Source organism: Ornithorhynchus anatinus, chromosome X3 (genome assembly GCF_004115215.2).
Source record: "Ornithorhynchus anatinus isolate Pmale09 chromosome X3, mOrnAna1.pri.v4, whole genome shotgun sequence".
In the NCBI taxonomy this organism is placed as follows: domain Eukaryota; kingdom Metazoa; phylum Chordata; class Mammalia; order Monotremata; family Ornithorhynchidae; genus Ornithorhynchus; species Ornithorhynchus anatinus.
Window position 1 is genome coordinate 12,381,938 of NC_041751.1, and position 12,643 is coordinate 12,394,580.

Consider the following 12,643-nt stretch of genomic DNA (forward strand, 5'->3'; position numbering starts at 1 on the left):
TGAGCAAGAAGGCACAACGGGGACAGAGAAACTGAGTTGGAGGGGTCCCAGGTAGATCAAAATGTTCCTGCTGTTTTCTCTAAAAATGAACATCCTGACACACATTACTAACCCAAACTCACTTGGTTTCAATTTAGAGCCACTGACTATTCCAAATAATCCTCGGGGCTTGATAGCATTTTGATGTCCAGTGGTGGGGGGGAGAGGGAGGTGAAATGTCAGACTTGACATTAAGTAACTGGTCTGGTTTGGGCAGAGAGACTGGCTCTAACAATACGGGAAGTGTCCTCTATTGCAGTGGCTCTCCTGATGCTTCCTGACAATTTCAGGGACATCCTTTTCCCTTTCAGAGTCGATGTTAAACCAAGTGACCCCCTAAGCAGGGATGATGAAACGCTATATGTGCCATCATTCATTTTAAGCTTTGGCACCCAAGCAAACATTTCCAAAGCTTTCACAGGGGCTCATGGAAAGAGCACAGGTCTGGGAGTTAGGAGACCTGGGTTTTAATCCCCACTCTATTACTCTAGACTGTAAACTCCTTCTACACAGTAACTCACTGTGGACAGGGAATGTGTCTGTTTATTGTTCTACTGTACTCTCTCAAGCGCTTAGTACAGTGCTCTGTACGCAGTAAGTGCTCGGTAAATACAACTGAATGATCACCTAGGGTAAATCACTTATCCTATCTGAGCCTCAGCTTCCTTATATGTAAAACAGGGATGGCACCCACTCTCACTACCTCTTAGACTGTGAACCCTATCCAGGACAGGGACTATGTCCGATCTGATCATCTGGTCTCCATCCTAGTATGCAGCATGATGCCTAGTACTTAGTAAGCGCTTAATAAATACCATCATTATTACTGTCCACCTTGAACTAAAATTACCGGTCATAGATTAGAACTAACTATTCACGGAGTCATCTGTTTCACCCAGCATGCCTGACCCATTCATTTGAAGAAAGACCGTCAAGAGGCCGGGATGTGATACGGTACTCACGGTTCAGATTGATGTCTCCATAGGGCAAGGGCAGAAGCGGAGAGTGCAATGGATGATGGGTATAGCGCAGGATGGGGTTCCTTTTGTAAATCTGTTCTACCACTTCTGCGTTCAGGCAGTTCTCCTTTAACAACAAATGAACTCATGTCATTTAGTGAGAAGTGATCCAGCAAAGAATCCACTAATGAAGCATATTTCAAAGACAGTAGCGAATTTATTAAGCTACCATATCTACTTTCCCTGGAAATCTTAATTTGGGGGAAAAAAAAAAATCAGAATGATCCAGAAGTTAATATGGTTAAGATGACCCAGATGACTTTGGCTTGTCCCCTGCCCTAAATACAGAGCAGGATGGGTGGGGGGGGGGGGGGGGGAGTAAAATTAGTTTGCTTCCCTTCTAGATGCAATTTCAGAGCAGTTAGCTGCTGCCTAAATCTCTTATCCCCTGAAAAAGAACAAAAAAAATCCCAGCAAAACAAACCTTAAAACCAAGCACTCAAGGTAACTTCATCATTTAATATCCTTCATTACCATGGAGCTCTTGAAGATTATTATTTTTTCTATCTTTAGCCTGCCTACATGTCCCCACCCTACTCTATACCTTGCATTTCCAGGAGTAGAAAGTGATTTTGGTGTTCCCTGGCTCTTAGCCATAATTTAGCAGGGCAGGCTTGCGTCTTGTGGCACAGGTCGCGAAGTAAACCTTACACTAGGGTCACGGACACGGGGTCACTTTCGGTCAGAATTGATCTTATTTGGGCGGCTTTTATCTGCGCATCTCTCAAGAACAGTGCCAAGGCCGCCGAGTGACCAAACGGGGCTTTGAAAGGAACCGTTCTGGGTTGAGGCTCTCTGGTACCTTGATATCCTGGATGAGCTGTTGCGTCGGTGTGTCGATGGGTGCTTTTGTGTCGGTCACATTTTGTATGGCACTCGACCACCGCGTGGCCTCATTGAGCAGCTTGGTGTAGAGCCGGTAGCAGTGTTTGCGTCCATACACGGTGACATTCCAGTAGCCTGAAATATCAGCCGACATTGAGCACGAGGGGCCTCGCCTGGACACTTTCCTTTAGAGAACTTCTCCCTGCATCTGTGCTCTGCAGTCTAACCAGGGAACCCCCGTGACTAGCCCACACTCAAAGTCTTCCTCACTCTTCTCACAGCTGTGGTCCGCGAACATCATGGACAAAATGGGCAGCAGAGTGTGAAGCTAAAGAAATTTTTTAAAATCAAGCTTTAGGAATCAACCCCATTTCCTGCAAGTGGAAGAAGTGGGAACTGGGAAAAGGAAGAGGCCATATTTCCTCAAGGGCCTGGTTCCTGACATCTCAGCCCTCCCTCCCCTGTCTGTTCCACAAATCCCAACGGTCCTGGAAACTAACGTTATCCCTGGATCTGTAGGTGGAAGAGATCAGCAAGTCTCAGGCCCACATGTCACACAAATAAGTGGAACGGGAATCCACCATTCAGCATTCTAAGGACCTACATGACCACCCCCCTCAGCCTGTGGAAAGAACCTGGGCCTGGGACTCAGAGGACTTGTGTTCTAATCACAGCTCTGCCGTTTGCCACTTGTCTCAGCATGGACAAGTTGCTCAACTTCTCTGTGCCTCAGTTTCCTCAACTGGAAAATGGGGATTCAAAAGCATTCTCCCTCCTACTTAGATTAACTTCACATGTGACAGGAACTGTCCCCAATCTGATTAGCCCTTACAGGCCTTCGGTGTCTGTGAATGACTCTCCAACTGAAGGGGAGAAAATTGGAGAGAACTAGAGAGAAGCTCTTTTTCCCTTTGCAGCATTTTATGTGGTTTAGTGGAAAAAGCAGGGGATTGAGAGTCAGGAGACCTAAGTTCTAGTCCCATCTCCATGAGGACTTACTGTGTGATCATGGGCAGGTCACTTAGCCTCTCTGAGCCACACTTTCCTCATCGATAAAATGTAAGCCCTAAGTGGGAATGAGCATGCCTAGCAAGCTCTGCACACAGGAAATGCTTAATGCTATTATTATTACTACAATGGTCTTATAGTGGTAAACTAGGAAGGCATCATCGTAGCTTTTTTCTAAATCATTATTTACAAAATGCAGCAAATGGACAAGATTATTTCCATCTGCTGACCACTCAGGTGGAAAAACCAACAGCTTTGATGCCAATACCAAAGTTATCGGGAAAATCCCTCTCTCATGGTATACAATCATTACTCTAAGGTCCACTCAGACTTGTAAAAACATCCAAATAAATTCCTAACCACCCAGGACCTCTAACCTGCCAAAAACAACTCCAACAAGGGTAACTCAATGCCTATGTGCACAGCGGGCATACAAATTTCAGGCTCCGTGAGAAACCTCACCGAGTCAAAGTTTTCTTTTTTAAATGGATGTTTCCATTTCTTGGCAAATTTTAAGAGAGTTTGTCTACTCTCAGGATGCCAAATGCTGGCACTGCCAGTGTCCAGAGGCTCTGTCTCTGATCATGGAAATAGCAAGGAAAGATGACTGGAAAAGGGATATCATTTAACAGGGAATCTGCATGTGTAGAAACTCTCTGTCTTGATAACCTGAAACTTTCCCTCTTGTCAGACTGATTTCCACTCACTATCAAGAGGGATGCCTCTATGGGCATCTAGTTACCTGTCTCTTTGAAGATCTTCTCATCAGGCGGCACCACTGAACAAAGGCTGTTAAGGACCAGGGTACCCAATTTCAGAGCATTCTTCTCTGAACTCTTGTAATAATCCAAAGAGTTGTGGGTCAGCACAAACCAGCGCTTCTTCAGTTTCAGCGAGGACATCTTTGGGCTGTTTTTAACCTCCTTATGCAACCATCCTTAGAAAGGATTATAAATGGGAATTAAACAATCTTTTTAAAGAGACATAATGTGCAGGGGATTCAGTGAGATTTTTAAAAAGCAACACACACAAAACACTGAGCTCCTAGTCCTTTCAAGATTTCACCAACCCAGAATCCAATTCATTTTTGAGCGCCAAAGAGAAACACTCCCATCCACACAAAATTCTCCAAACAGCAGGTTTTCAAATGCCCGGCATTCTGGAATGAACGACGGTTACCTCTCACGATAAATTCCTGCCCCTCCACACGGGTGTCCCCCTTAGATCTCTGGAGCAGCGTTATCCAGTGATGCATCTCCTCTGGGGTATCAGCGTTACAGTGAAGAACACGGTTGGCGGTGATGATTACAAATGAATTGGGTCTGTGGAGAGAAGGAAGGTGGAAAAATCTATTAGCACTACCGTCAACATAACCTATGTTTGCACCGTAACCAAAAAGCTCTTTCCTGTCTTACTAGTCATAAGAATAAACATTGCCTCTCAAACGTATTTTATATTAAGGCAAATATTGCTCACTTTGGCACCATTTATTTTCAGTATTAGTAACCTTTACACTTGGAATGACACATACTAAGGTTCCTGGATGGAAAACTTTTTTCCTCTCTGTAAAAGTTTCCATAAAATTGAAACTTGGCTAGTTCTGGGCAGGGTGAATATTCTATCTTTATGCCCCTTCAGAGTAAACCCTTTACTAATTCTTGGAGAGCCTGGATTATGTTTGGGTGGATTTCTTTATGCCAGGCATTCCTGAAATGTCAAAATTGAAAAATAACTTACAAATGGAAGGTTTGAACTCTCAAATTTGCCGTTAAGTGAAGATTTTGCTGGTTTCTTTTTTACCTGTAAGAGGAGTGTTTTTGATACCTCTGTTTCCAGGCTGTCAAGCACCAAAATAGATAAGGGAAAATAATGCCATTTGAATTTCTAATTCTATCATATTGCTATTGAAACAGCAATCCACTCCAAACTAACTTTTGTAAAAACTGCTTGCCAGGTGCAAGATTTGACCCTATTTCTCTATCAGCAGCATCCTAGAGGCACTGTCTTCTGAAAAGGGAAGCTCATTTTCAAGTTCAAATTTCTTACCGAGGTCCAGCCTCTGAGCCTCGACTCAAAAATAAGTTTTCATTACTTGGAATAACATTCAGTTGAGCCTATAAATACTTATTCAGTTTCCACTTGCTATATATTTTGGTTGGCAGCAAAGAAATGGAATAACTTCGAGTTCATCCATCTGAAGGCATGGACCTGGAAGAGGGTTGCTTTCACCTGTTATTTGGATTCATAGGTCTTATTCCTCCAACTCTCTGTATGGGCTAAAAATAATGTGTCCAAGCTTCAGGGAAAGAAGTCATCACACAGAGGCTTACTTTGAAGAACTGTGGAACATAGAATTTGAGGGTTTTTCCCATTCCCTTTTCCCTCCCACCCCAGCCAACTGCTCACCCTGCAATAAAGTGATCTTCAGACTCCACCAGGACGGTCCATAGAATGGGTTTTTATTAAGAAACACTTGTCTTTTGGGGGACTGATATTTGGGGAAGGCAAAGGAGGGACAGGATTTTAAGTTCATAACATCAAATAATAATAATAATAATAATGTTGGTATTTGTTAAGCGCTTACTTTGTGCAGAGCACTGTTCTAAGCGCTTGGGTAGACACAGGGAAATCAGGTTGTCCCACGTGAGGCTCAGAGTCTTAATCCCCATTTTACAGATGAGGTAACTGAGGCCCAGAGAAGTGAAGTGACTTGTCCACAGTCACACAGCTGACAAGTGGCAGAGCCGGGATTCAAACTCATGACCTCTGGCTCCAAAGCCCGTGCTCTTTCCACTGAGCCACGCTGCTTCTCTGCCACTTCCATCATCATGGGGGGCAATGATGAGTCTCCTGATATGATTCCAGATCCCTGTCATGATGGATAACTTTCCCTCTTTGCTTTTGTGGGAGGCCAGACAGCCTAGGGAAAAGAGCACAGGGGTGGGAGTTGGGAGATCTGCCTGTGAGTCCCAACTACATCACCGGGCAATTATATGGCTTTGGACAAGTCATTTAATCTCTTTGAGCTTCAATTCCTTCACCTGATAATGGGGAGAAGATGGGTTGGAAGCTCCATGTGGAAAAAGGAATGTTCCACCCAAAGCTTAGCACATTATAAGCACTTAAATGCCATAATCATCATCAACATTATTCTATAGTTATCTGTTTAAATAACCTTGTTACTATTTCCCCAGGTCTTCTCTTGTAATCCTAGAAAGGAGGTTTCCCAAAGACACAATTCCCAAAACACATGAAATGACACCTCTCATCCCATGGCAAGGAGTAATTTGGTAGCATTTTCTTTAGGCAATGGCAATTTCAGAATATTACTCATAGAAAAATCCAATGCCCAATCTCATCTGAGAAAAAGGGTTTTGTTTTGTTTTTTTTAAAAAAAGTTTTCTACATCATTTGAGATGTGGAAGCTTTGGGGTTTTTTTTGTTTTGCTTTTTTTTTCTTAAAAAAAAAAAAAGAGCTGACATACTGAGGGAAAACATGCAATCTTCCACATTTGACCTTACCTATCTGGGTTATCAGATGCACACACAGAATCAATCAGTCCTACATCTAGGGTGCCCTGCAAGACAAAAAGCAAACACGAGATAAAAAAAAAGGTTCAGTAGAGTGTGTAACATCACTGTGAGTTAATGCACCCTATAAAGTCCTCGCCAGGGTGCTGCTACTAAAACAAGAATCCCAAAACAGAAATCACAATCGTGAGGCTAGTCATCTGTAGGTCATCTGTGGCATTCTTTATAGGTATTTGGGTCTTTCTACCAAATTCAAACCGGAGAAGATGTGTGAACCACCACAGTGGTTCCCTTTGGCTTTCTGCACTGCATGGCAAAGATTTACTGAATTGCTTATCTATCAGAGAAGCATTTGTTGTTATTGTAAAAGCAAAAGTACTATTAAAAAGGGTACCAGGTAGTTCTGCCATTAAATGCTGCCTGTTCTTAACTGACTTTTCCAGTCAGAGAGAATAGAAAGGGAGAGAAAATAGAGAGGGAGAGAAAAAGACTGTTTTTTAAATTTTCCCCTGGATTTTATTGTCTTTACCACCCTTCAGATCCTATACTATTTCTTGGAAAGTAAGTGTGCTCACTCACCACTGCATTCTGGGGATTTGCCTGCTCATCATGCATCTCCCGGATTTCCTGTTCTGTGGATGCGTGGACCTGGCTTAACACACTGAACCATTGGCTGTGAAAAAAGGAAGAAAGAGTGGGATGGTGACGGGAGAAAGAAAGAACAGTCACACACAGGATTTATAAAGTCTGACCTATTGCAACTTTTTTTTTTTAAGCAAGTAGCAAACCTGGAAACCTTCCAGTGAAAGAGCTTCCAAGGACTTACTTGCTTTTCTCTTAGTTGTTTTTAGGAAAAATGACATGTTCAGTAGCAGGATTCCAAAAGAAGCAAAATAAACTACCCAACTCCAACTAAAAAGGATGCATGCTCCCAACTCTGAGATGGCACTCAATATCACAGTGATGGTCCTGCCTATAAATACGTCTAAAAATTCCCTGAAAATCAGGCAATAAAGAGGGGAGCCTTTCTAAAACACAAACTTGGGCAAGGTCCATGTCTCCAGAAAACCTGGATTCAAAATATTGATCAGGAAGTGCTCCTTTAAAAAGCTACGGTAAAATCCCATTGTACTCAGTTGTGCTGCAACCATATTTCTACATGCATTTTAGTTAGATCGTGATTAAGAAATCAGGGAACATTTTTCTGACCACATCAGTCGATTTGGACTTGCGAGGGCCATATCACTGAAGAATCTGCTTTATGTTCACGGTGTTGACACACATGAATGATAAGCAATGAGTTTCCCTTAGCATGGGGTTTTACAAGAACACATCCCTCATGCAAATTCTGAAAGCAATGGTTGTCACCATCCTGTTTCTCCTCTCTTTTCTCCTAGAGAAGTTCTCAGAGTTTCTCTCCTTGGCCTGAGGGCAAAATCCTTGTGCTGGGTTTGGGGAGCTGAAAGGCACCTTCGGGTATTCCCAAGTGTGGCCCAATTCTCCAAAAAACCACCCCAAGGCACAACACTTTAATACATATCTTTATACCACCTGTAATTTACTTGGTGTTTGTCTTGCCTGCTAGGCTGTAAGTCCTTTGAGGGCAAGAATTATGCCTTTTTTACTATATTTCCTGGGGATAAGTGCTTATTGTAGTGCTCTATACATGCTCAATGAAATCACTTGACTATCCTTACTAACAGGACGACAGAATTCTATACAAGTGAAGCAGCATGGCCCGGTGGATAGAGCAAGGGCCTAGGGGTCAGAAGGAACACTTGTTTGCTGGGTGACCTTGGACAAGTCACTTAACTTCTCTATGCCTCAGTTACCTCATCTGTAAAACTGTGACCCCCATGTGGAACAAGGACTGTGTCCACCTGATTAGCCTGTATATATCCTAGTGCTTAGCAAAACACCTGGCACATAGTAAGCATTTTGCAAATACCATTAAAACAAAGGGAAACACTTCAATCCTAACTCATTTTATGGGAAAAAAGACACCTTAGATTATAAATTGTTGAGCTCTCCTATTCACGTGTACTCTATCAAGCAGTGAGTACAGGAATTTGCACCTAGAAAGTACTCACTATATACTACTGATTAATAGCATTTACTGGGAGGCAGCATGACCTAACAAGGAATAATGGACCAGGAGTCAGGAGAATTGCATTCTCATCCCAGCTGTGCCACTAGCCTGCTAAGAATATTACATAGCTTCTCTGTGCTTCAATTTCCTCATCTGTAAAATGCTCTCCCTTCCTCTTGGACTTTGAGCCCCTTGAAGAACAAGAACTGTGTACAATATGATATTTTATGTCTAAGCCAGCATGTTAAAATGGGGATTAACTGCGAGCCTCACGTGGGACAACCTGATTACCCTGTATCTACCCCAGTGCTTAGAACAGTGCTCGGCACATAGTAAGCGCTTAACAAATACCAACATTATTATTATTACTCGGCACAGAGTGACACTTAATAAATACCTCAACTAACTAGGGATTGATTGCAAGGAGCCTGGCATTCTCACATTAAAACAGGAAAGAAGGCTCATGCCTTTGCCTGAAGGTTTCTAATTCAGCTTCAGAAGACCTGGGTACAGATGAGGCACCTCATTTGACCCTCCCCGAGAACCAGGGCCTGGAGGACAGCGCAGGGGCCTGGGGGTCAAAAGGACCTGGGTTCTAAACCCAGCTCTGCCACCTGTCTGCTGTGTGACCTTGGGAAAGTCACTTCATTTCTTTGGGCGTCCGCTACCTCATAGGTAAAATGGGGATGGAGACTGTGAGCCCCACATGGGACAGGAACTGCCTCACTGTCCAACTTGATTAACTTGTAACTCCCCCAGCTCTTAGTACAGTGCCTATGATGCAGAACAGAAATGTACAGTAGTGGGGCTGAGGCCCACTACCAACGTCAAGACTTTGGGTCCAGCCAACGGCATACAGGTGAAACCGTGAAAGACAAATCTGTGAATAATGAGAGACAAACAGGCTCAATGGGCTGCAATTTGGCCTAGGTTGAAAAAGAAAAGTGGAGCCGTGAGGGATTTATCTCAGTGTTGATTTCTGGGAACCTTTCTGGGAATTCTCACAATGGGAGGACCATCTTAACCTGTTCTGATGATACTCAAAGTGTTCTCACATCAATGAAAGAAGATACCTAGACACTAGGTATTGCTTACAGAGGTCTATCAGAGGAAGATTAACTTTGCTTCTCAAAGGAGTTTGGTTACTACACTGTGTTTTCAGGGCCGTTGAGAGGCCCACTCAAAACTGCAAGCACTTATTTCTCCCATTTATAAATGGTGCTTGAGAAAGAACTAAACAAGTACAGGCTCTGTGCACTGAGTAGGGAAGGAAGAGGTGTGCCAGAGAAAATAACCCCAGCATTAAATATAGCTCCAAACTGGGCAGAACAAACAAAAAGCAGCTGCAAATGGCAGGACTGTAATTCCACCGAGGGGCTGTGGTCACCTCATTAAACCACAGAAGACCCCATGAGGTCTCCATGACCGTTGGATGCAATTCCAGAGCTCTCACTCAAAGCTAGTTGGCATCCCCATTTCAGGCCTAATTTATGGATGGCTAGTGTTCCAATCTGTTCCCGTAGTAAGATTTATTTTTCCTTCGGTCTTTTCCTTTCTTGCTGTTGGCTACATTGCCGGGCCAAATTAAAAGACTCCAGAGAAGGGAGAGAGGCAGACCTCAAGTAGTAAAAGTATTTACTGAGCACTCACTTGATGCGATGCACTATTCTCAATACTTGGGAAAGCACCACAGAAGCACAAGACACATTCCTCGCCTGCAACGATGTTATACACTCATGGTTGAGATGAACAAAGATGTTCACAAATAGGGGAATCAGAATAAATAAATTGTGTAACCAATTTTATATGCTTATGTGCATTGGTGTTAAGAGAAGACAAATAATAGTTAAGTGTTGGAGCTGGCTGATTGTTCGATGGGCTTTTTTTTTTTTTTTTTTTTTTACAGTATACGTTAAGGATTACTATACATCAAGCTCCTGTTCTAAGCACTGAACTAGATAGAAATTTATCAAACCGGATACGGGGCCTGTTCCACATGAGGCTCAGAGTCTAAGCTGGAGGAAGAACAGGTATTGAATCTTCACTTTGCAAAATGAGGCCCAGAGAAGCGAAGTGACTTGTCCAAAGTCACACAGCAGGCAAGTAGCAGAGCCGGGATCAGAACCCAGATCCTCTGGCTCTCAGGCCCAAGCTTTATCCACTAGGTCACACAGCTTTATTCATACTTTGGGGCACTGGAAGTTAATTGGAAAAGATCTGTTGGAGAAGGATATTTCACCCACACCACCAAGTTCTAAATGCTCACAAGCGCTCGCTGACAATTGTCGCATGACAGTTATCACGAGGGGTGGAAAGGCAGGAATCCTTCTGCAATATGGGTGAGTCCTATCCAGCGCTAGGCTCCGTCTAAGGTGAGGCCTGGGATTGCTGCTGGTCTACTTGTCCTGGAACGGTGGATAGCCAGAGACAGGCTGCTCCAACTACCCTTTAATTATCGACCATTTACATTCTTTTACTGACAAATTTTCTTTGCATTGATAAACAGAATGGCCTAGTGGATAGAGCACAGGCCTGGGAGTCGGAAGGACTCAGTGACCCAGTGTCTCCTTGTGAGTGAAGTAGGTTGTGTAATTTGATTTCAGGTGGCTACTTCAGGAGGCTCTCATAGAGAACCAAATGCTGCATTTGCACTCATTTGCCATAATGGGGCACTTTCTAACAGTAAATGAAAGAGGCATTCCATATAGACCTCTGCCTTCTGAGCTCCTTCAAACTTAAGCAATAGGAAGGAAAAGATAGCTCACATAACGCCGATGGTTGCAGATACTAGGATGGCCCGAAGACAGACAACTCAGTCACTCTCACCTGGCATCTTCCGGCGATTCAGCGATCAGATGGTAGGTTCTGTCAGACATGATCACATCGATTCCGTTTTCTTTGCTGGTGTTATCAATGATCTCTCTGAAACGAAAGGCAAGGCGGAACTTAAAACCTGCACACGGTATTCTCACGGACAGAATAGGAAATGCAAGTGAAAGGCTCTCCCTCATCTGCCACCACCAGGGTGTTGGGAGGAGTGGTGGAGCGAAGAGCCCTTGAGGGCTCATCCTCCACTGGGCCCCAAGAAACAACAGGCCACCCTGCACTCCATCCAGTGATGATGCTGGAGGTGCAGCAAACCTGACCAACCACTGGAGAACTGGGCATAGTAGTTGGGTCACGGTGTTGTACTCTCCCAAGTACTTAGTACAGTGCTCTACCTACATGAAGCACTCCAATCGCACCATTGATTAATACGCATTCTTCTAAAGCAATGGGATGCAGCGAGAAGCAGCACGGCCTAGTGGAAAGAGTGTGGGAGCGGGAATCGGGAAACCTGGGCTGTAATCCCAACTCCTCCACTTGTCTCCTTTGAGATCTTGGGCGAGTCACTTAACTTCTCGTTCCCCAGTTTCCTCTCCTATACCTGTTAATACCTGTTCTCCCCTCTCCTTATACTGTGAGCCCCAAGCAGAACAGGGATAGTGTCCAAATTGATTGTGTTGGATGTACTCGAGTACGTGCACATAGTAAGCACTTAAATATTACAATTACTCTTATTAAAGTTGCCTAGAGTCAGGCTCTCCGTATTCTATTCACAACATACAATTTCTTCAACCTTGCTATGAAAATAGAAATCCAAGCTGGATAATTAAAGCTCTCTTTCTAAAAGCTCTGGAGGCAAAAATAAGAAGAAAATAGTGAGGTTCAAACTAACTAGGACCCTACTCATTCACTAAATTAACCTCTGTGGCCCCACGCAGTACACTGAATATGGGGAGAAACCCTTTTATGGCTGGAATTGAGAGAGACAGGTGGGAAAGCTCAGCTCTTTAAACATCCATATGGCCCTACCCCTACACAAAGCAATTCTGCTATGCTAATGTGATTATTACAGCCTTGCAAATGTGACTCAAATAAAAAAACATCTGTTAGAATGCATTCTTGGCCTGATGAAAAGCCAACAGGGCTGAGAATAGGGAGATTGGGTTCTGGTCTTCCAGTCTGTCCTGGCCTGGGCAACTCACTTATTTGCTCCAGGCCTCAGTTTTCCCATGTGTAAAATGGGGATAAGATCCCCATTCTTCCCTTTTAGATTATGAGTCCTGTGGGGAACAGTGACCATGTCCAA

The 12,643-nt window shown here is 43.7% G+C and overlaps 1 protein-coding gene across 1 annotated transcript in view; it reads right to left on the reverse strand.

Annotated features, from left to right (window-relative positions):
• MYO10 (myosin X) overlaps positions 1–12,643 on the reverse strand; it is a 170,288-nt gene that overhangs the window by 7,580 nt on the left and 150,065 nt on the right. The window contains exons 28-34 of the mRNA XM_007655516.4: positions 11,338–11,433; positions 7,002–7,095; positions 6,414–6,469; positions 4,071–4,213; positions 3,634–3,828; positions 1,861–2,018; positions 1,002–1,125 (exon numbers count right to left, since the gene is read on the reverse strand). Of these exons, the coding sequence (XP_007653706.1) occupies positions 1,002–1,125; positions 1,861–2,018; positions 3,634–3,828; positions 4,071–4,213; positions 6,414–6,469; positions 7,002–7,095; positions 11,338–11,433 (866 nt within the window). The remainder of the gene's footprint in view (positions 1–1,001; positions 1,126–1,860; positions 2,019–3,633; positions 3,829–4,070; positions 4,214–6,413; positions 6,470–7,001; positions 7,096–11,337; positions 11,434–12,643) is intronic.